This window comes from Stigmatopora argus, chromosome 24, assembly GCF_051989625.1.
Source record: "Stigmatopora argus isolate UIUO_Sarg chromosome 24, RoL_Sarg_1.0, whole genome shotgun sequence".
Taxonomy (NCBI): Eukaryota; Metazoa; Chordata; class Actinopteri; order Syngnathiformes; family Syngnathidae; genus Stigmatopora; species Stigmatopora argus.
In genome coordinates, this window is record NC_135410.1 from 1757300 (window position 1) to 1780157 (window position 22858).

General features: G+C 41.8%; 1 protein-coding gene across 2 annotated transcripts in view; it reads right to left on the bottom strand.

Annotated features, from left to right (window-relative positions):
• The window catches only part of LOC144069313 (PH domain leucine-rich repeat-containing protein phosphatase 1-like), a 34176-nt gene extending 30077 nt beyond the window's left edge, over positions 1 to 4099 (bottom strand). For both annotated transcript variants that reach the window (XM_077594563.1, XM_077594562.1), the window contains exon 1: positions 2246 to 4099. In XM_077594563.1, the coding sequence (XP_077450689.1) occupies positions 2246 to 3785 (1540 nt within the window). In that variant the 5' untranslated portion in view covers positions 3786 to 4099. The remainder of the gene's footprint in view (positions 1 to 2245) is intronic.
• Between the last annotated feature and the right edge of the window lie 18759 nt (positions 4100 to 22858).

Here is a 22858-nt window from a genome sequence, read left to right on the forward strand (position 1 = left end):
CGCTTTATCTTCACAAGGGTCGTGGGGGGTGCTAGAGCCTATCCCAGGTGACTTCGGGTCAGAGGCGGGGCACACCCTGAATCGATGGCCAGCTGATCACAGGGCACGAGGAGACGGACAACCATTCCTTTTTCCACAAAGTCAGAAGGTTCACAAAAATTCTCCATTTTTTTTCCACTGCGGCCCTTTGTGGAATAGTTTGCCCACCACTGCATTAACTACTGCTCCGTTGAGAGTTCTTTTTGGTGGCCCTCGACCAACTCGTCAATGTCTTCCTTACTGACCACCAGCCCCAATCGCCTGCTTCTGCAAGGCAATTTCGCCCACTAAGTTCAAGCACACAACGACGAACGGCGGTCAAAGAAACATGGAGGGTTGTTGTGAGACAGCCAATGAGAGCCCAGTAGAGTGTAGTGAAATTGTCAAGCAAGAAGCAGTGCATCTACGACAATTTCAGAAAAAAAATAAAGGATACAGGAAATGTATTGACTCATTTCCATCGCGAAAGATTTCGTAAACCTAAAGAAATTTTGTACCTAGAGGCATTCGTAAGTAGAAGGTATGACTGTACTCACTGAACTAATCACTGCCACATGGATATCGTCACCTACTGCTCTGCTGGGTGTATTTAAGGACCAGTCTCCTGACATTCAGTGTAAGTTTGTCTGCAAATCAACCTGTTCCAGTTCGCTGGCCTACTTTGACTGATCTTTGTTTTAAATGCATCCTGCTCGACTAAACCTGCTCTTCTCACCACTCGCCTGCTGATTCACCCTTTTCCTGTGCCTGCAGCCGGCTCAACTGACTGTCAGTGTTCGCATTTGGTTCTCCTGTCCATTCCTGACAGAACTTTAGCTACCAGAAGGAGACTGTGCTCCTCAACAGGAACAAGAGACTGGGTACTCATCCGCAGCATTAAGAAGAAGGGCTGGCTTGATCCAAAGTGGGAAGGTCCCTAGGATGTGGTACAAACTGAACCGATGGCCTTGAAAATTCCATTGTGGTCAATTTCGGTTATTTTTTAATGCATTCTTCCTTATGAAATATGTTTTGAATTATTAGCTTGATCTCAGTGATCTGTATAGAACCAAGGTCATGGGGAAGTTTCTGCACAGAAGCCTTACTAGTGCCATACACTAGGGCTAAGCACGAATAGCGAATAGATCGCAAACATCATGAGAAATGGAAGCAAAAAGCCTGAAGTAAAACACCCTCCAAGTTCACAACAATCGGACCTTCTTGTGAGACTTTTGCTGGTGCCAGTGTAGGGTGGCAGATAAGAATTGAGAGGCAAGTGGGTAAATCTAAAGTTGTGTGTCATTGCCAGTGTTGTTACAAGTTACATTTGAAAAGTAAAGAGAAATACAGTAATACCTTGACATACGAGTGCTCCGACATAAGGGGAATTTGAGATACGGGTAAAATTCCCAGCAAATATTTACCATGAGATACGAGACAAATTTTGATATCCGGGCATACAGCCAGTGGCCGACGCGAGAGGCTTCTTATGAGAACAGCATGGGCACTGTCTTTCTCGGCACAACTCCCTCATGTAAAGATACCTTCAAACAATGGGCGGAGCGTTGCGGGAGCTCAGTAGCGAGGAGGAGGTGAAAGGGAGGACCGCCTCACTACAAAGGAAATCAATCACATGTTGGCGAAATCTCAAGAGTTTTCTGATTTCATGGAAAAGAGGAACCAGAGCAAGTTGGCAAGTGGTCGTGCGTTATTCTATTGTGAGAACATTTGAGAGCGTCATTTTCAAAATATTTTGAAGGGAAGACGAAAGTTTAAAAAACAAGAAAAAAGCCCATGTTTTGACAGTTTAAAACAGACAAGTGTTTTTTAAGTCGTTTTGTTACCTGACATGTTTAGTCAGACGTGTACAGTAATCCCGCGAATATCGCGGACAATGGACCCATGGCCAAAAGAAGACAAAGAACATGGATTAAAACTCCCATTTACCTGTATTTTTTTATTTATATCAAGCAGAGAGGAATTATTTTCACTGTGAGTACAGTATTTAAGCTGGTTACATTTTTAAATATATACATTATATTTAGATATGAATAAATTAGTCTTTTGACATGCTTATAGCTATATTTAATAAATATACAATTTTTGATAATTGTACTTGTGTAGTTGTATTTCTGTATAGTTGCGAAAACATGTATTGTGTTACTAACCGCAATATTCGAGGGATTACTGTAGATCTTTTTTTTTTGTTTACTTTGGAAGTACTCACCAAAGTAGAAACAAATTAGGCTGCCAATGCCTGGATTCATTCCCTCCTTCTGCACCCTCCATGGGTTTTCAAAGCCCAAATTGGTAAGGTACTCATTCAATAGTTGCAGAGGGCGCTCATGGTCTCGTAGACGTCGCACAATCCCACCATGCAGCTGAACAAAGAGAGCGGGAGTTGGACTAGTATTGATTGGCTCAAGCCAACCTTTCCTCACTGTGGGGATCTCAGGGTCATGATGCACTGATGCTTGGTTGCTCAGGGGCCGGTTCTGAGAACTGCTGCAGCCTTTGGAGGGATGTTTCATTAGTTGAGGTGAATTTTTTATCTCACTATCAACAGCCCTAATGACATCTACGGTGCTTTTTAACTGTTCGGGAGCATTTGAGGGTGGGTCTGCAGAGTGTGTTGGAAAGGTAGTAATGTCAAGTTCATCAGAAGAGCTTTCAAATGGGTCCGGTCCCTCTGTGGCACTGTCGCAATTTTGGCTCAATGCTGATGATTCTGCACCCAATCCTGTGCCTTCACTAAGGGAGTCCTGCTGCGGTGTACTTTTGGATTCCCCAAGGCTGAACTCCTCACAAGTACTATTCTCCATGTCTGATCCAGAGTGTGCACCATAACAGTCAGCAACAGTCAAGTTCAATTCCAGACCAATGTCATTGAGGCAAACCTCTGATGAGGAGTTAGTTGCAATTTTCCCATGTAAAATCTGGGTATCAAAATAATGTTTTGTCCGACAGGTAGACTCATTTTCTTTCACATTAACATCTTTGGGATCCAATCCATCACTACTTAAGTCATCGTTCTGTCCATTCTTATCTTTACAAATATACTTAGTAGCAATAGTTTCACAATGTATTCTTACGACAGCTTCAGCTTCACTTGCTTGCAGCTTGCTGACCACCTGTGCAGCCGTAGTATCCAGAGTACATAACACCGGCCGCGGGTGAGAGGGTGTGAGCCAGTCGTGGACATGAATACAGCCCCTTTTAATGTCTGATGTCACCCATCCCTTATCAGAGGCCTGAAGCTGCTTTAACTGCTTCTGCCTCAGAAAGGTTTTTCTATCCAGACTAAGGGTGCTAAGCGGGGAGGCTGAAGGAGCAGGACTGGCTACCTCCGAAGGGGACACCCTCGCTGCACAGCCCAGGGACAAATTCCTCTTGTGGCGTTGGCGTCTCTTACTCAAGGAGTTGGAATTACTGCTGTTGACTGGTGAAATATTGTAAATGGTACCTGTTTTCGCAGCAGGGATATTGATATTCTTAGCCCCGCTGCTGATAGCGTTAGCAGCTTGGTTTTGGTAGATCCCATTCCTGATGGCGATCTGGAGAAGGGAGGTGGCCGCGATTCCCTTCCCCAAGAGTTTGGGCTCAGCACCTCCACCCTCATCTTCCCCAATGGATGGTCGCTTTCCCATAGATAATGCTGTAAATCCGCTTGATTTCGGGTGTGCGCCATCATTATTGCACTCTTGCATCCACTGAGGTATTTCCGAAGTTGAAAGAGCCCTAAACTCGTGTTCCTTGACGCGTTCCATCCCCGAAGAAGCGCAGTTAGTTAGAACGGCCAGCAGGCTAAGACTAGCCTGGGTTAGCCTTTAGCTCCGACTGCTAGCCTCCCTACAAAATCAATGTAACTCGTCGTTAGCCTAGCATGCTTAGATACTGCGTAATTCCTCCAAATAGTTTTTACGCTGCTTCATCCCATTGCTTTTGCCAGACCGCTAGCTCACCGACAAGGGCGAACCAACTGTCTTGTTGAGTTGATAAAACGGGATTTTATGTTGTCGTCATGGAAGGCAGCAGCTAAGGCAAGCCTTGTCGTAGAGACGAATGAGTGACGGTCGGCCAACAGGGCGGGTCTCATTGCATATCATTCATGGTGCATTCAGGCTCAATTTGATGCTCCGGAAATTTCACCGTCACTCCTGTTTTGTTTTCATTCATTCATTCATTCAGTCATTCATTCATTCATTTTCGGTACCGCTTATTCTCACAAGGGTCGCGGGGATGCTGGAGTTTTATCCAAGGCAACTCTGGGCACTGAGCGGGAAACATCCTTAATTGGGTTTCCAGTCAATCCCATGGCACACTGAGGCCGACAGCCATTCACACTCATAACTAGGGAGATTTTAGTGTTCCATCCTCTTACCATGCAGGCGGCCCGTTGGATAGCGCGTCGGCCCACTGTTCTAAACTCAAGAGTTCGATCCCTTTCTGTGTAGAGTTGACATGTTCTCCTCAGGTTTGCCTGGGTTTTCTCTGGGTACTTCAGAAGTATGTGGGAGGAAACTAGAGTATCCAAAGGAGACCTGAGGAGAATATGCAAACTCTACACAGAAATGTTGCAAACCTCCAGGGAATGAACAGTCGATCTCAGAATTGTGAAATTTACGTGCTAAACTGCATTCCACCGGTCCAATCTAGTCAGGTCACATATAGCCTTTAATCATGACTCTCAATTGGCTTTAAAAGGTAACCCCACACACACGCATGTGTGACATGTTAGAGTGTTTGATTTATTAGTGTGACATGCTGGAGTGTTTGATTTATTAACGATTGCATGTAAAGAAGGTATAACGAGTTTGGATTGAATGGGTGGATCGGTGTTCGATTGTTGATCCTTGGATCCACATGGCAAGTGTGGGGCATGTTAAAGAAGATCGGTATTCGATTATTGATGTCTTAGCAAATGGCTTGAGGCAGGGGAGATGTGTTGAATCATTACAGTAAAAGTTGGATTGAAGAAATAACAACATCTCACTGTTCTGATTATTTCCCCCTGTGTGTCAAGATCAAATGCAGGGTGTAACACATGCACGCACACACAAATAAAACATCTCCAGATTAAAAGTACTTCCCCAACTGTGAGGATGGCGAAATCTCCATTCCAAACTGAGAAATTTTACTCAACATCATCTAACAGACTTTGTTAAACAGTCTTAGCCTTGCAACCATTTAACGTTTCCTCAGTTTGAAGTTGGAAAACGATTTTGAGACACCTCTTTCATATTTTAAATCTAAACATTTGCAAAAAAAAAATCTGATAAAATGGTATGCAAATAAAGTCAAGCATAAACAAAATATAGTAACACTTAATGTGTCCGGGACCGAGCTCGTATGTCAATTTACTCGTATCTCAAATCAAATTTTCCCATAGAAATGAACTAAATCCAAATTGATCCTTTCCCACCCTCTGAAAAAACGCCCAAAACAGGATATTACAATGGAAAAACATGTCAATGGCAGCCGGACGTGCGTGCCATTGACGGTAGACTAATAACAGAAATAGCATCTGCACCTCAGTCAATATGAATCGGACGTCTACCGCAGTCAATGGCAGCTTATTGATAATGTGTTTAAGGGGTAGGCAAACTTTTTTTCTTTTTCAGATGCTTGCTTTGCTTTCAAGTCCATATAGATTCCACTGGCTTTTTCGCAGATTATCAACTCGGTCACGCTATCTCCCACTAACTGTTTATCTTTTAACCATACTAAACGAAGGCTCTCCATCTCGCTATGGGTGTCACTGCGCAGCTTGGAAATGATGGTTAGCCCTTCATTGCACTGGCTTGCTTTGGACCCATTGTCTTTCCCTTAATTTTGCACTGATTAATGCAAAAAAAACAACCTGTACACCCGCTGCTCGTAGATATCTTTACGCGAGGGAGATGCGGCGAGAAAGACAGCGATGCTGTTCTCATAAGCAGCCTCTCGCATACTTGGCTACTTGGCGAACGCATCTGGAACCGTTTCATATCCTTGTATCTCAAATTTGTCTCGTGTCTAAAGGCAAAAATTTTGTTGGAATTTTCCTCGTATCTCAAATTTCTCGTATGTTGGGACACTCCTATGTCAAGGTATTACTGTACATCAAATTTAATAAAGCCCCCAGGTGAGGGCATCAGAAAATGAACGAATGAATGAATGAACGTGTGGCCTATCTGCCCTATGTGTGCGTATTTCTAAATATGGACCGCGTTGCATTGTAGAGTTTTTATCGCTGAAAAAGGGTAATTGCAATCATTAATAAGGGGAACATTTAGCCGAGGTTGACCGGTATGTAAGAGAGAATCTTGAAACATGGATAGTGGTTGTTGTGAGACCGCCAATGAGAGCCCAGTTGAGTGTATCGAGGTTCTAAAGCAGGGGTCTCAAACCGATTCAGCAAAGGGCCACAGTGGGTCCTGGTCTTTGTTTCAACCGATACAGTGTCGACAGTTTAACCAATGAGAGGTCATCTAAAATAAGGAGCACCTCGCTGCAATCAACTGATGTCCGCTTGTTCGGTTTGAATGAAAACCTGCAGCCCCTGCGGCCCTTTGAGGACCGGTTTGAGACCGCTGTAATATAAAGTGAGAATCAATGCATCTGCGACAATATTTTCAAAATAAATTAACGGATAAGGAAATGCATTTACATTTTGGGGTATTTTGTAACTTGGATCTTTTTCGTATCTCGAGACACTCATTTGCATCCAAAAAGTTTTCGTAACCCGAAAATTTCGTACCTAGAGGCATTTGTAAGCATGTACTGTACTGGAGAGGCTATTTTTAAAAATTGGATGGGGCGCTGTTGAGCTAGTTATAGTACGATGTTCCCGTAACGCACATCAAGAGTTGGATGACCGGGAACACGTAGTACGCCAAATTTTGTGGCCGTACGTACTTTTTAAAAGCCAGACCAAAGTACTTCAGGTTTTTGGCAGCCGGTCATCATGGCAAAAAGCAACAACCTGTGGACATACGCTTCAAAATATAGCATGAGCAACATCTTCTGAACATACAGACTGAAATTTACGATATTTCCTCACATATAAGCCGTATTTTTAAATAAAACAAATGATGAATGAATCAAGGTTTGGTCTTATATGTGCACAATACTTGCTATACTCATTTTCACCAGTAGATGTCGGCAAAGTAACATTTACTATTTGTTGGTTATTTTCTGTTTTGCAGTAAGAAAACAGCCATTATTAGATGAATTAATTCCTTATGATATTAACCCTAATAATGTGATTTTGATTCACACAGTATCTTAGAAATAGAATGTGATGATTTTTCTTTAGATTTTCCCTTCAAAGTAACACATTTGTACTCCCTATTAAAACCAGAAATATGACGGTGAAAATTGTGAATCAGGGGGCAGCTTATATGCGAAAAATTGTGAAATTCAATGATTTAAAGGCAATTTTAAGGGTGCGGCTTATATGCAGGGGTGGTTTACATGCAAATAAATACGGTAAGTAAAAATACCCAACCTGTTAGGAACTGGACAGGAAAAAGTAAAGAGAAATCCTATTTGTTAGCACTGTCAAGTTTAAAAAACAACAACTCTATACAACCCTCAAGGGTTAGACAATTATCAAGTCCAGTATGTTTGGTGCACACACATTAGTACAGCCAATTTATAGCATTTAAAAATTAGGGGTACAAAATGGCCAAAGTCATTTTCAACTTCCTGTTGAGTCCCCTCTCCTAGAATTGTTAAAAAAAGAAAACAGAGCAGTCTGGCACTTGAGCAGTTTTATTCTGAATTCCCGAACTTCACTTGTGACAAGATTTAAATACCAGGTGCTGCTGGCCATCGTCCAGGCACTGCAGGAATGGAGGCACTGGTTGGAGGGGGCGGGAGCACCGTTCCAGAACTTCGCAAACCACAGTAACTTGGAATATCTTAGGGGCCAAGCCGCCAGAGACCCAACGCGCTGGAGTGCTGAAGTGGGGCAATGTGTCCAACATCGCCTGCCACCCAGGTGTGTCCTGCACATTCTTCTCTGCGGTTTTGGTGGCCAGGTCTTTGAAAGGATGTGATGGACTACGTTGCAGCCTGTTCAGTTTGCGCCCGGGACAAGTCTGTGCATCAGGCACCAGCAGTATTGCTCCGCCCCTAGCCGGTCCCATCCCGTCCGTGGTCCCACATTGTTATCGATCCATGACAGATATTGCAACGCAATACGGCCATAACCCACCTTCCATCTCTACGATATTGAAGCAAAAGGAAGCATTAAAAATAACGACTTCTTGGCATGGCCGCTCTGTACTGAACGACAAGATGGAGAGACTGTTACTCCTTTGGAGTTCTATTTAATGGTACGTTGTTTAGATGTGTCTATATGCACATCTTTGTATGTTAATGATAGCATCCTCCTTACTCTTATGCACCTGCACAAATAGGAAATGTTTTTGCATGTTTGTTATTCATTTGAGTTTACTGATAAATATTTTTCTAATCATTTCCTTTAATTCCTTTTTGTTTCCCTCCTCTTCCATACACAATTTATTTAGTTTTATCTAGTAGTTCCTCATGTTTTTGAGGATCGTGGAAGTAGAGTGCAGTCGTATCTCTAGTCGTGTCTCTAGTTACGAAATTTTCAGGTTACGAAAACTTTTGAGATGCAAATGAATGCCCCAACTTAGGAAAAAAGATCCAAGTTACGAAAATGTCAATACATTTCCTATATCCACTATTTTGTTTTGAAATTTTCGCGGATGCACTGCTTCTTGCTTGACAATTTCTCTACACTCTACTGGGCTCTCATTGGCTGTCTCACAGCAGCCCTCCATGGTTGCCTGCTTAAATTTATGCTTGCCTAATGTTAGCTTTCTTACACTTGTGCAATGCACTTCAACACGAATAGATTTTGCAAGTTTATTCATTGGAATGGCTTATCAAATCATTTTATGATGAAGTTGTCTCATTTTTGTGTGTCTTCACACTTTTCCTATAAAATTGGGACACTTTGATGAATTTTAAGGGTTTATGTAGTTGGTAGTTTTGTGGGGACCGTGGAACGAATTAGAGTATTTACATATAAAGTACTGCTCAACAAAAGTTCTGGAACCAATTAATTTCAAAAATAGAGGTACGACTGTATTCACTTATAAAGTACTGCTCTGCTTACGAAAATTCCGGAATTGAATTAAATTGAATGCCTTCATTGCCCTTACACAAGTATATTGAGATTCATAGCTGAGGGCACACATAAATCATTAATAAATAAGTAATAAATAAATAAGTATTCCATATAAATAAGTAGTCAACATGAATAAATGGTCACATAAAAATCTGCTGCTGTTTCAAAGCCTCTGAGGGGAAAATCAAGCAGTAAACCTCCTGACTTGTTCTGCTTTCTGCAGTAGGAATAGTGAAAGCTTTCTCCTGAGTACAGGTAAAGTAGCCATCTTTTCAGTGTTAACAACAGCATGTACAATTATGTAGTATGTTTATTCTATCAATAATTCCAAAGATCTCAAGTTGTAAATGTACCGTGTCACATCTGTATGTTAGGGAACTGTTAGACCAGTTGCAAGATCTTGGAATGCATGGCTGGAATTTATTGCGGTTGTGCTCATGTTGTTCTGGTCTGCAAATTATTTATTGTTACAAAAAATACACCACACACAGAAAAAAATACTTATTTCACTTTAAAATGTTTACATCAAAAAGCATATTGATTTGGGGAGTAAAGTTTCACTTTTTACATATTGTGATATGAAGCAATCAGTAATTAGCTTGTTTTGCCCTGAGCAGATTTCTATGACAGACATGTTATTTGCGTAACACGCATGTATAATATTCTTATATACAAAAGCTACTATCTTATCTCTTGTACCTTACACTATAACGCACACATGACCCAAATGTATTAAACTTTAAGAATAAAGCTAAATGCAAGGCTGACCTGACTATAAGGCTAATCCTACATGTTTTAATATGGATTTTTTAAAATATAAAATCTGTTACAAATAAAGATTTGCTCAATCAACAATCTCTTCATTAACCAATTAATATCTTTAATACACTTTTGCGTTCACCACATTCATTTGGCGCCACCTCTGAGTACATCCAAACAGCCACTGGTGTTTGATAGTCATAGCGAATTAAAAAGCAGGCTGTTAAAATTACCAAAATGAATAATAAAATCCACTTTTTCTTGATTGCTTAGCAGCAGAGGAAGTCCTCTTAAAATTACCGTTCTAACTATGGCTAAAAGCTGTTAACGCTATTCCGGGAATAGAAGCTTCTTTGTCGAACACTGCAGGTTTCTGATCTATATCTAACCATTCAGTCATAAGACAGGGTGCTGGAGAGCGATCCTTCAGAGGACTCCCTTGTTCTGTTAGGGGACTTCAATGCTCACGTGGGCAATGACTGTTAGACATGGCGGGACGTGATTGCTAAAAACACCATGGTCAAGTAGAGCTGGGCGATAAAACAATAACGATAATTATTGTGAAATAATTTTTGTCATCAATAATAAGAAAAAAATTCGATAAAATTTTGGTAATTTTAAGCTGTTATAACATCACCCGACCACCAGAAAGAGAGACCAGGGCGTTGTTGCAACATGAACACTATTTCTAGACCAATGATCAAGAGAAGAAGATGATATTGACAAGTGTTTTTAGCAATAGAGGCTAACACGGAGCCTGAACGCAAAAGGACAATAACACTGTAAAATGACCGATTATAAGATGCAGGGCAGCACAGGAACTAAAAGATCCAAATGAATTCTCCCTGGTGGTTTTCTTTCTTTTTTAAGTGCCTCGTAAATACCTCTTGCCCTAAGAGCAGCCTCATTGAAAATGTCCTTAACCCACTGTCCTCATTTGAGGAAAGCCTGTAATATTTTTCTTACTTGATATCAAGGTGTTTACCCTTTCTATGTAAATGTTGCAAAAAACTAAAACGTGATCTTGGGTCAAAATGGGTTAAGTTCATAGGTGAGGTAAATTTACAGTTTATTTTTGTGAGGCTGAAAATAATCCGCTTGCCAATGGTGGTGATCTCTTCAGTTGATTATTTCATTTCTTTTCGTATTGCACAGCAACTTTAGGTTTGAAGAAAAATGTATAAAAATAAAGACACCTGTCAAGATTTCTGCAGGTATTATTGTTTTCTTTTCAAGGAGGGAGTTGTTTTATCTTCATTGCACAACAGAACAACAAAAATACTTTTTAAAATCATAATATTGTATATTCTCTTTTCTTATAGTAACTTAAGGTATCATAATTACTTTCATAATTGAATAAGGAGGAAAGTAATTTATTTACTTATTCACAGAAGTTTTAAATTTCAAATTTGAAAGAAAAAAGATGTGATCGATATTGACTGATATTTTTTTTATCGTGATAACAATTTTTGTTCGCCCAGGTCTATGTTCAAGTGTAAAGGTGTCCAAATGTGCACTTGGCACCAGGACACCCTATGCTGCAGTCCGATGAATGACTTAGTGGTCGTGTCATCAAACTTGTGGCCGCATGTCTTGGACACTGGGGTAAAGAGAGGGGTGGAACTGTAAAACGATCACCACTTGGTGATAAGTTTGGTCCGATGATGGGGGAGCTTTCCGGTGCGGCCTGGCAGACCCAAACGTTTTGTTAGGGTCTGCTGAGAACGCCTCGCGGAGTCCTCCATCAGAAGGACTTTCATTTCCCACCTCCGTCAGAGCTTCTCTCATGTCAAGGAAGAGGCGGAGTGCATTGAGTCTGAGTGGACCATATTCTGCATCTCTATTGCTGAGGCGGCAGACTGGAGTTGCGGCCACAAGATGGTCAGTGCCTGTCGTGGTAGCAACCCCAAAACCTGCTGAATGTCGGATTCAGGAGGAGCAGTGTGGTTTTCGGTACTCGGACGTTTGGTCGCCGGACTTTTGGTGGCCGGATGTTTGGTCGCCCGGAAGGTTATTGATAATTACCATTTAAAATTGTTGCTTAAATTCCCTAAATACAAACTGCGAATTATTATTTTGTCATACTTAATGCCCTATTAATTATTAGGCTAAAGAAAAGCTCCAAATTTCCCGTACTTTTATTGTGTTTTGTTGGAGAACTTGTTAAGACTGACGTCCATACATACACACTCTTATACACTCACACGTCCGCTCAGTGAAACTGCTGAGGGCCATTGTTGGCTTTGATTGATGCGTAGACCGTGTTTTTTTACCTTGTTTGGTCACCGGACTTTTGGTCGCCGGACGTTTGGTCGCCGCACGTTTGGGTCCGGGCGACCAAACGCCCGGCGACCAAACGTCCGGCGACCAAAAGTCCGGCGACCAAAAGTTCGGCGACCAAAAGTCCGGCAACCAAACGTCCGGTCACGGTGGTTTTTGTCCTGGACGTGGAACAGTGGATCAGCTCTATACTCTCAGTCGGATCTGTTTCCAGTGGGGGTTGGACTCCGCCAGGGCTGACCTATGTCACCGATTCTGTTCATAACTTTTATGGACAGAATATCTCGAGTCTAGACGCGGCCGTGGCGTTTAGGGGGTCCGGTTTGGTGGCCTCAGTATTCCATCCCAGCTTTTTGCAGATGATGTGGTTCTGTTGGCTTCATCAAGCCGTGATCTCCAACTCTCACTGGAACGATTTGCAACCGAGTGTGAAGTGGTCAGGATGAGAATCAGCACCTCCAAATCTGAGACCACGGTCCTCAGTTGGAAAAAGATGGCATGCCCTCTTCAGGTCAGGAGTGAGGTCCTTCCCCTAGTGGAGGAATTTAAGTATCTTGGGGTCTTGGCCACAAGTGAGGGAAGAATGGAGCAGGAGATCGACAGTCAGATCGGTGCTGCGTCTGCAGTGATGCGGACTCTGCATCGTTCCGTTATGGTGAAGAAGGAGCCAAGCCGAAAGGCAGAGCTCTCTATTTACCGGTCGATCTAGTTCGACAGCGTCATCTATGGTCACAAGCTGTGGGTTGTGACCGAAAGAACAAGACCCCGTATACAAGCGGCTGAAATGAGTTTCCTCCGCAGGGCATCCGGACTCTCCCTTAGACATAAGGCGAGAAGCTCGGTCATCCGTGAGGGCTTTGGAGTAAAGCCGCTGCTTCTCCAAATCGAGAGGAGTCAGATGAGTTGGCTCAGGCATCTGATTAGGATGCTTCCTGGACGCCTCCTTGGTGAGGTGTTCCAGGCACGTCCCACTGGGTGGAGGCCACTGGGCTGATTTATGAGAGACTGTCTCCCCGCTGGCCTGGGAATGCCATGGGCTCCCCCTGGAAGAGCTGGATAAAGTGGCTGGGGAGAATGATGTCTGGGCTTCCCTGCTGTGTTTGCGGTCATTTGGCTAATCGCATACATAACTGCTGAGCTTTGTCAGGGGCCCGGAAAAAAGTGCAGATTGTGCAACGTTGGCTCTTTGAAAAGTAGATCTACAGAAAAACAAAGGAGTCGATGTCTCAAAATGAGTCTTGCTTGGGACAAAATACAAAATATATAAAATACAGAGAGTCTTCATCCAGTGAAAGGGAGACTGATATATTGGAAGAAGACGACTAGTGGCGCCCGCAACACCAATAAGAAGAAACAGCAGCAAGAAAGCGGCACAGAAAGGTCTGCTGGAAGAGGTTAATGCTTGCAATGTTTCACAAAACTGGGAGATTTTAGACATTTTGCATTCAACACTTGCTGTAATTGTGTCAGCTTACCAAGATGCAGAGCTATCTTCCTTATTTGTGGACGTGAAAGACTCAGTAGGGCAGTTGAACGAACTGATTCTAGATTTAGACCCCACCGTTTTACCTGTTCTTACTGGCTGTGCCCCCTGTCTAAATCCCACTCTGCTAAAGAAAAATGGTTCAGTGATATTGAAAGCACTCATCTGTCTGGTGAGATAGAATGTTTTAATTCCAGAGTGTAATTGAATTTGTTGGCTTGTTTCAAAAGTCTATCTTTTTTAGACATGACGTTGTGCCAACCAGTTGTCACTCCCTCCAGCACTTTAAATGGCACTAATCAAACCATCTGAATTACTAATCCAGTCATATTCAGATCTGTAACTCCATGACACACATAGTCGTAATGAATAATGCTAGCTACTTTCAAGAAGTAAATTTAAGTTACTTCCTTGAAAAGTAACTTATTGTAGTTACTATAGATATTTCTATTTTAAAACCATAATAAATTACTGTGAGACAAGACAAGGCAAGTTTAATTGTATAGCACAAGTCAACACAAGGTAATTGAAAATGCTTTCCTTCACATTAAAATTGACAAGACAATTAAAATAAAACATAATCAATTAAGAAAAAGATATAAAAACAAAACAGTACAGAAAAGTCAGATTAAATCCAGCAAGACAGCTATACACAAAAGTAGAAATAGAAACAAATAAATGGAGCACAAGTCATTCATTCATTTGCCGAACCACTTATGCTCACAAGGGTCGTGGGGGGTACTGGAGCCCAGTGGCGGGCGGTGCATTTTCTGGTAGTGCCTTCAACGTATCAATCCAACCCTCAAAAACTATTTTATGGCTATAAAACCTCTACTGGAGCTACAGCTGCAACACATAAAAAATAATCAATAAATTAATGCACAAAAATGGGGTAAAATCCACTTCCTAGCAGCATTTCATGATTAAATACAAATACTGGAGCTTTTCAGACATTAAAACCAGGCCAGGGGGTGATTTTCCCAGGAAAAGACAGCGATGAACGTCAATGGCGTACGGGCAAACATTGCCCGAAAATGGGGTAAAAGCCAGCCGAAAACAGCATTAATTGATTAAATGCAAATACTGGAGCTTTTTAGACATCAGAACCGGGCCCGGAGTATCATTTGCCCGGTAAAAAGACAGCGATGAACGTCGATATGTCCATACGTGAAATGACAAAAAATGCACTAAAATACTAAAATTAGGTAAAATCCACTTCCTAGCATCATTTATTGATTGAATACAAATACTGGAGCTTTTGAGACATTACAACCAGGCCAGGGGGGTGATTTTTCCCGGGAAAAGACAGCGATGGACTTCAATGGTGAAACGCCCAAAATTAAACTGGGGTAAAATCCACTTCCTAGCAGCATTTTGTGATTAAATACAAACACTGGAGCTTTTCAGATATCAGAACTTGGCCCACAATTGAAATATTATTTAGCCATATTTTACTCACCAAAAATCCTTTTTACACAATATCCATCCTCCTTTCTGTCTTCCTTCTTTCCTATCGCTATCGAAGCTATTGATGAAAGTCGAGCCTGTCCTGTCATATTTCTGGCATAGTCCGTTTTGAAAATGGCTTTAAATCAAAACAACAATATACTATTTGCTTGTGGAGCTAAGTTAGCACACTGAAAGTGCCGCACACACCATTTTCCCGGCTGTAACAGGCTTGCTAGCTTCGGAGTTGACCGCCCTTTCTTAATGATGTCCATTTTTTCTGTAAAACTCCGTCTGGAAAATAGCTTTGTGAGAGAAATCTGCAACAGAAGCCATTTGTTTTTGCCACTGTCGGCCATGTGGGTAGAGTTTGCGATCTCCGGCTGCTTTGGCCCGCCTACTAGCCAATCATAGTTTGTGAAAGCAATGACATGTCCCAGCCAGCAAAATGCTAACTCCTAATTGGTTAAAAGCAACAGTCTAGTTTAATGCAGCAGAGCCCGCAAGAACTGATTGTGAAGGCTTTGAGGCAGATCTGATCTGGCAACAAATAATGGCTGAAATGTGATTGGTTAAATGCTTCAATATGAAAACACACATCTGGAAGCAGTGCAACCAGGGGGGAAAGCAATGAAAGGAAGCTAACAGACCATTTGGAATAATAAGTATTGATGGACAAAATATAATATGATTCAGATATTTCTTAGGCCAGCAGAGAAGGCCTTGAAGGCCCTGACGGCCCGCCACTGCTGGAGCCTATTACAGATAACTATGGGCACCAGCAAGTGATGAGCTGAGTCAATTGAGCACATAGAAGGAACTTAACCGGCCGGTAAGTAGTCTACTCTGTGTTTTTGATCCAAACATTGTACTGAAGACTATTTTGACCAAGTAATACATGACACAGCCAATATTGGTAGGGTTTTGGGCTAAGTGGCAGTGAAATGTAATCGTTTTCGATTGTAAGCATGCTGCCTAGGTGCTCTAGTTAACAATCACACAAGAACAAGAGACGAACGCAGTAATCCCTCGAATGTGACAGTTAATATAGACCAGACATGGTCGTGATAAACTGTTAGAATTATAATGGAATATTCTATATGTGTTGTAAGCATTTTTCAATAAGTAGTAAGGCTATAAATCAAGTCATGGGAACATGGACTTTTTCCTCCACATTCGACTCCTCAAGGCCCAAAGAAAAGACACTTCTCCCGGCAGAACCCAACGAGACTGTTTTGACGGGACTCCAGCAGCAGATTTGAAAATACTGCTTTGTTTACATTAAACTGCTTTGCTCTGTTTACCTTATAAAGAAATTATTATGCTTACTGGTGCAAATTCTAATGCCGTTGTTTTGCTTATTGTGCAAATTCTTACGCAGGTGTTCCGATAAAAACAGATTGTTGTGACAGTTGTTTTTATAACCTTCATGATGTTATTCGGTTAAGCTTATACAATTGTTCAAAACAGTTGAGACAGTTGTTTTTGCTTATGCAATTGTTTAAATCAGATTACCTTTGAATGTTTTGGTTATGTGCCGCTAAATGGACCGAAGAGTATGCCGCTCGTCAGAATGCATTGTGGACTGAGACAACGTCACAAGGCATCTCCTTCGAAGTTGTAAGCAAAATTTGTTGAAAGATGTTTTTCCTTTTTTAATTAAATATTACTAATAATGATTTAAAAGGTTTGAATCATTATTCCAACATTTGGTCCTTCGAGTAGCCGGGGTCAACACACCGATAAGGAATCCAGACGCTGCAGTTTAATATCTGGAGTGACCGTGCACGGCGAGAATCCCTTTTCCAGGCTGGACTATTTCTCAGCAGCGCCTGTATTCTAATCGGTTGACGACTATCCTCTGGGTAAGCATCTATCGACATTTCTGCCGAGTCCGCGTGTGATGGCTGCATATTGTTGACGGGATCCAAATGCGCGAAGGGCATCACACGCGATGGCCTTATTTTGAGAAGTAAGGCTCGCGTCCTGGGGATGGCGATTTTAAAACCCTGCGGATACTAGTCACTAGCAGGTAGACACGGTGTGGTCTATAAAATGTGTGTGCGTAGTTGAAAAAAGAAAAAAAGGTACTACGGGGATACACACAAATCCACTCCAAAAATGGGTGGTGCAAACAGTAAAGTGGCTATTGACGACGATCCAAAGATGCGTCTGCCGTGTAATGATTGGATTGTTGAAAATCAAAGCGCTACAAGGGTTAAACACCTAAATTTATGGATAAACAAATATGGGTTTGCTGGCCAGCTTAATATGCATAAGATATTGATACTGCAGGATAAAATACGTGCTAAGCATGGGGGAAACCTTAACAGAATGGAGCAGGAGGGATATAATGATACCTATTATTGGTTTATGATGGAAAGGAAACGGAGTAATGGATAACGGTGGGACTGGAAACACAGAGGCTGTGTTATTCCACAGAAAAGAGGACGATGAGACTGGCCCGGTGGGGAAGAAGTGTGTTTTTGTTGTTGTTAAAAAGGAGGGCCCCCTCCGACAAATATGAACTGATTGATTGGCATGCTGTTAGAGGTGATTGGAATCCAAAAGCTGATGGTGGCCCGTTGTGTCATGACGGTCGTGATTTAAATTTGAGAGTGCATGAACTGATTGATCGGGTTACGGGGAAGTTTAAAACAAAAGCTAATTATACCGTGATCAGCAGAGCTAAGCAGAGGGATGGTGAGCCTTTTTCAGAATATCAAATCAGGATGACGGCTTGTTTTAAGGCCAACAGCGGCATCGCTGAAGACCACGCGGTGGGCAGCCTTTATCAGGAGCAGCTAAAAAATGTGTTGCATGCTCATTCAAATTATACGCTTAGGGAATGGAGCTAATTTTAAACCAGAGATCACATTCTTTGTGAATGAATTCAATTGGATTTTTTTGTGTGATGCTGAAAGTTGTAAAACGGCAATTAAAATGGTTATTTCCATACTTTGTTAATAGTAACTAAATGTACTGTCAATGTACTGGAATGAAATGGCTTATTGTGGCTTATCCTGGTTTCGTTCCCGTCTGCTAGCGGGAATATTTTGGTTAACAGAAATACAAAACAGCCAATTAAATGTTTAGCGGGGTTGCCAAAACTGCGTTTTGGTCATACTCTAAACTTGCCGAATAATGCTTTGATTGCGGGGGAAGCGCTCTGTTTTGGTGCGGCTGATTTGATGGTGTTAGACATTATAATACAGTATAGTGTGCGCGCGGACCGCACAAGCGACTAATTTTTTGGGGGACCCCTTCCGTGGAGAGTATTACATTATTACAATTATTACAATAATTGGCCTTGAGGGCGCTGAAGCAAACTTGAGGGGAGAAATGGGTTTTTGCTATGATATAGTTATGCTTGCAGCATATTGTGATTATGGGGTCTTGGCAAACTATGGTGATATAGTTGGATATCGGGAGAGTAATTAATGTAGTTTATTAATTTAGTCTTCTCTAAAAAATATTATGATTGTGCACAGGAGGCAAGGCTTTGTGCACAAAAAGAAAAGAGAGCGTTTTGGAATTTGTAAACAAAAGATAAGAATGCTGCTTCTGCAGCGAGCGTGAAGGTCACAGTCAGCGGCTAAGGGCGCGCTTCCGTTTAAACATTTCAGAATAAGAACAAAACATGGTCTTCAAGGGATGCAGGGTTCCGCGATTATCTTCGCATTTATTTTTGGGATTTAATCAGAAATGTCTTTCGAGGTGATAGAAAATCTGTTTGGCAAAGATTGATTTGGTAAAAGTTTTGGAATTGGGAATAATACTATTATTATTATTTTATTTTTTGTTTTGTGAAGTTCAAAGGGCTCTTAATTGAAGAGAGCTGGTTTTGGAGGATAAAACGATATTATTACTGTTTTTGAATGGTTGGATTGTTCAAAATACTTTAATATAGGAGATTGGCTGGTTAAAGAAAAATGAATGGATTTTTTTACAATATTATGGCATATTGGTGACAATTTGTGGGTCCTTTGTTAAGCATTGAAAATTGTAATTAGGAAATGCCTAGTAAAAGGTGGATTTCTCTAATTTAATTATTGTAGATTTTTCTTGTGGTAACAGGGAGCTATAAGAAATGGCTCTTATCTTAAGTAAACATAGTATGGGGTGATTTGCAATTTATGTCTTGGGTATTAAGAGCTATTTGTTTGTTAAATAAATCAGACATGAAATTAACAATGCGGAAATGAGAAATTTCATGGCATTCGTCCAAATTGTTAGGTAAATTGAACCTGGCTGGGGTAGATAAGATAATTGGTTAAGGATAGGCATAGTTTCCCTAGAAGAAACATGGAGCATCTTTAAGTGCACAAAAGGCGTTCCCTGTTTGACCTAGAGGGGGAATATGCTTTGGTATAGGTCATATTGATGACTATTGGGACGTTATTACTGTCTATTACTTTAGGGGCATACAAATTAAGAATTTAGCCAAAACTTACTGCATTGCAATTATGGGGTTAATACACCTGAATGTTACGGTGATAACGATTGGCAATAACAAGCTTAGATAAAGGGGAATATCTACAAAAAAAAAAATTCTAAATTCAGGTGGGGCCTTTCATGGTGTGAAACAAGTGATGAAATAATGTCTATGTTTTAAAAATAACATCTCCAAGTTATAAAATATCAACCTTGGAGAAATGCTTTAAGTAGATGGGTTGACTAGAATGGGCAAAATTCGATAGCGTTGAAAGGGGGTGTAACTTCTTTACAAACGGTTAAAATACTAAAAGGGGGTGTGTGTGTGTTTCAATGTGTCACAACTTTTCCGTTATTGCATTATTGGCGAATAGATAGTTAATCACAGCCACTCGCATGGCAGTCTACATGCTGACTGACTGGGGTAAGGGGCGGTGGCAATTGCGAAAAACCGCGAAGTAGGATCACCCCCATTGTAACTACCACAATAGTACATGTTTTTGCGCATATACAGAAATACAAGTACACAGTTGCAATTATCAAAATTAATATCTAAATATAATGTATTTATATTTCAAAAAGTGAAAATAGTTCCTCTCCCCTTGATATAAATGAAAAAAAAAACAGGTAAATGGGAGTTTTAGTTCAAGTCCTTTGTCTTCTTGTGGCCAAGGCTTCCTTTTCCGCAATATTCGAGGGATTACTGTCCTCGCCTGAACATGTCAGGTAACAAAATGACTTAAAAAACACGATTGTCTGTTATAAACGAATCTGTCAAAACACAACGACAGACATCACATTGTCAAACTTCAGGCATCTGCTGCAAAGGGCCTGCTGATGGATAATGTAGTGCAGAGCTATGGCCTCCTCCACACCCTCCTCTTCCAGTTTTTTTTGAACAAGTGCTACCAGTCCATTCTTCCTCTCTGTCATTGATGGGGCTCCATCGGTTGTTATTCCAACAAAGCTCTTCCATGGCAAACCGGCATTCTTAATGGCATCACACAGCTGGTGAAATATTTCCTTAGCGGTGGTCTGGCCATGCATTGGAATTACTGTGAGCAACTCCTCCATTACTTTAAAATTGTCATCAACACCACGGACATATATTGCGAGCTGGGCAGTGTCTGTGATGTTTGTGGTCTCATCAAGAGCCCCTGAATATACACTGAAACATTGTGCTTTCTCACACAGTTGATCATAAATGTCACTTGACAGGTGAGAAATGCGCTCTGCCACGGTGTTGGCAGAAAGGCTGATGTGGTTGAACAGACTTTTCTTTTCTGGACAGACAATATGTGCAGCCTGTAATATGCACTTTTTGATAAATTCACCTTCTGTGAATGGCTTTCCTGCTTTAGCAATCAACTCACAAACGGCATAGCTAACTTCGACTGCTGCATTACTGTCTTTGGTAGCCTTCTTGGAGAAATCCTGTTGCCTCAGAAGACATGTTTTAAGACTGGCAACCTGGTTGGCTCTCTCATTTCCCTGGTATTTTTCGTACTCCTCAGCATGTCTCGTAGTATAACGACGTTTCAAATTGTATTCCTTGTGCACCGCAACTTTTTCAGTGCAAATGAGACACGTCGGGTGCCCCTGTGTTCAACAAAGAAATATTGCACTCCCCACTTTTCTTGAAACTGTCTGTGCTCATCACCGACCTTTCTCTTCATGCCAAGCTTTGAAAGAGACATCTCTGGGGCTCTGTAATATGTTTTTCCACTTGGAATGAGTCTCGGGTTGATCTTTCACGTTCAGTCGCGTGGGTTAGTGGCGCATGCGCACTTTCGCTCTCCGTTTCTCCGTTTCACTCACGGAGATGGCTACACTGACACAGGCTGGATCACGGATCATAGCGCCTCATTCAGTTCTATGCTGAGAGCAGCGGAGGAGTGTGCGCGCCGAGCGGAGTGATCGGCTTCACGGCTTCTCCTCCGCCCAGCTGATTGGAGGAATGAATGAGTGAGTGAGCGAGGCACTGGACAGCCCGGCCGATGTCCCGCCCTCCAGAGCCGTATACCTCACCGTGATTGGTTCATTCATCTCCGAACACAACAAGTGTCATTCATATCAATCTTGCCGGCCGCACGAACATTAATCTTTCATATTAAGACGGGGGCCGCAAATTATCGTCCCTGGGGCCGCAGTTGGCCCGCGGGCCGCGAGTTTGAGACCCCTGCTCTAAATTGTCCCTACGTATAAGTGTGAGCATGAATGGTCATTCGTCTCATCATGCCCTGCAATTGGCTGGCAACCAATTCAGTGTGTCCCCCGCCTACCCACCCATGGTTGGCTAGGATAGGCTCCAGCACCCATGTGACCCTTGTGAGGATAAGCAAAATGGAAAATGTATGAATCATTTGTTTATTCATTTTCTGAACCGCTTATCCTAACAAGAGTCATGGGGACTGGTGGAGCCTATCCTAACTAGGGGCACCAGGCGGGGGACACCCTGAATCGGTAGCCAGCGTATCGCAGGGCACTAGGAGATGGACAACCATTCATTGTCACAATCATACCTGTGGGAAATTTAGAGTGTTCAACTAACCTACCCTGCATGTTTTTTGGATGTGAGAGGAAACTGGAATACCCAGAGAAAACCCACGCACACTCCGGGAGATCTGGGATCGAACCCATGACCCCAGATTTGTGAGGCCGATGGGCTAACCACTCGTCTGCGGCCCGCCATGTTTGAATCAATCAACATTCATCTTATGGGCAGAAATGTCATGGGTGGATCCTGGATCTTCGGCCCAATGTCCATTTGAGGTCACAAACTGATCTATCATGAGTTTTTTTTAATAGATAGCTGAATTCATGATTTTCTCGATCAAATTAACATGTCCAAGATGATTTTTACCCATGATTACATTTCAGATCCGAATCTAATTAATCTCTCATTTTATTTCTTTATTTATGTATAGGGTGGAAGCCTAAGAAACAGATCAGTAACGTAACTGACTACTATTGTATGGGGACGCACAACATCAGTCTTCATGGTCACATGTCAAGGCGGGAAGTACTACTTCAAAGCTTGGGGGAAAACGTGGTCTCTATTCCTATTCGTTTGTCATCACAGGTAAACAGTTGAGAAACTCGTTTCAAATACTTTATAGAATATTATTGACGATCTTATTGGATTGGATTGGGTAACTTTATTCATCCCGTATTTGGGAAATTTTGTTGTCACAGTAGCAAGAGGGTGAGGATACAGAAATAGGAAAGGCATTTTAGACATAAATAGATAGGTAATACGTAAGTTAATAAATAAATAAATACATGAATAAATA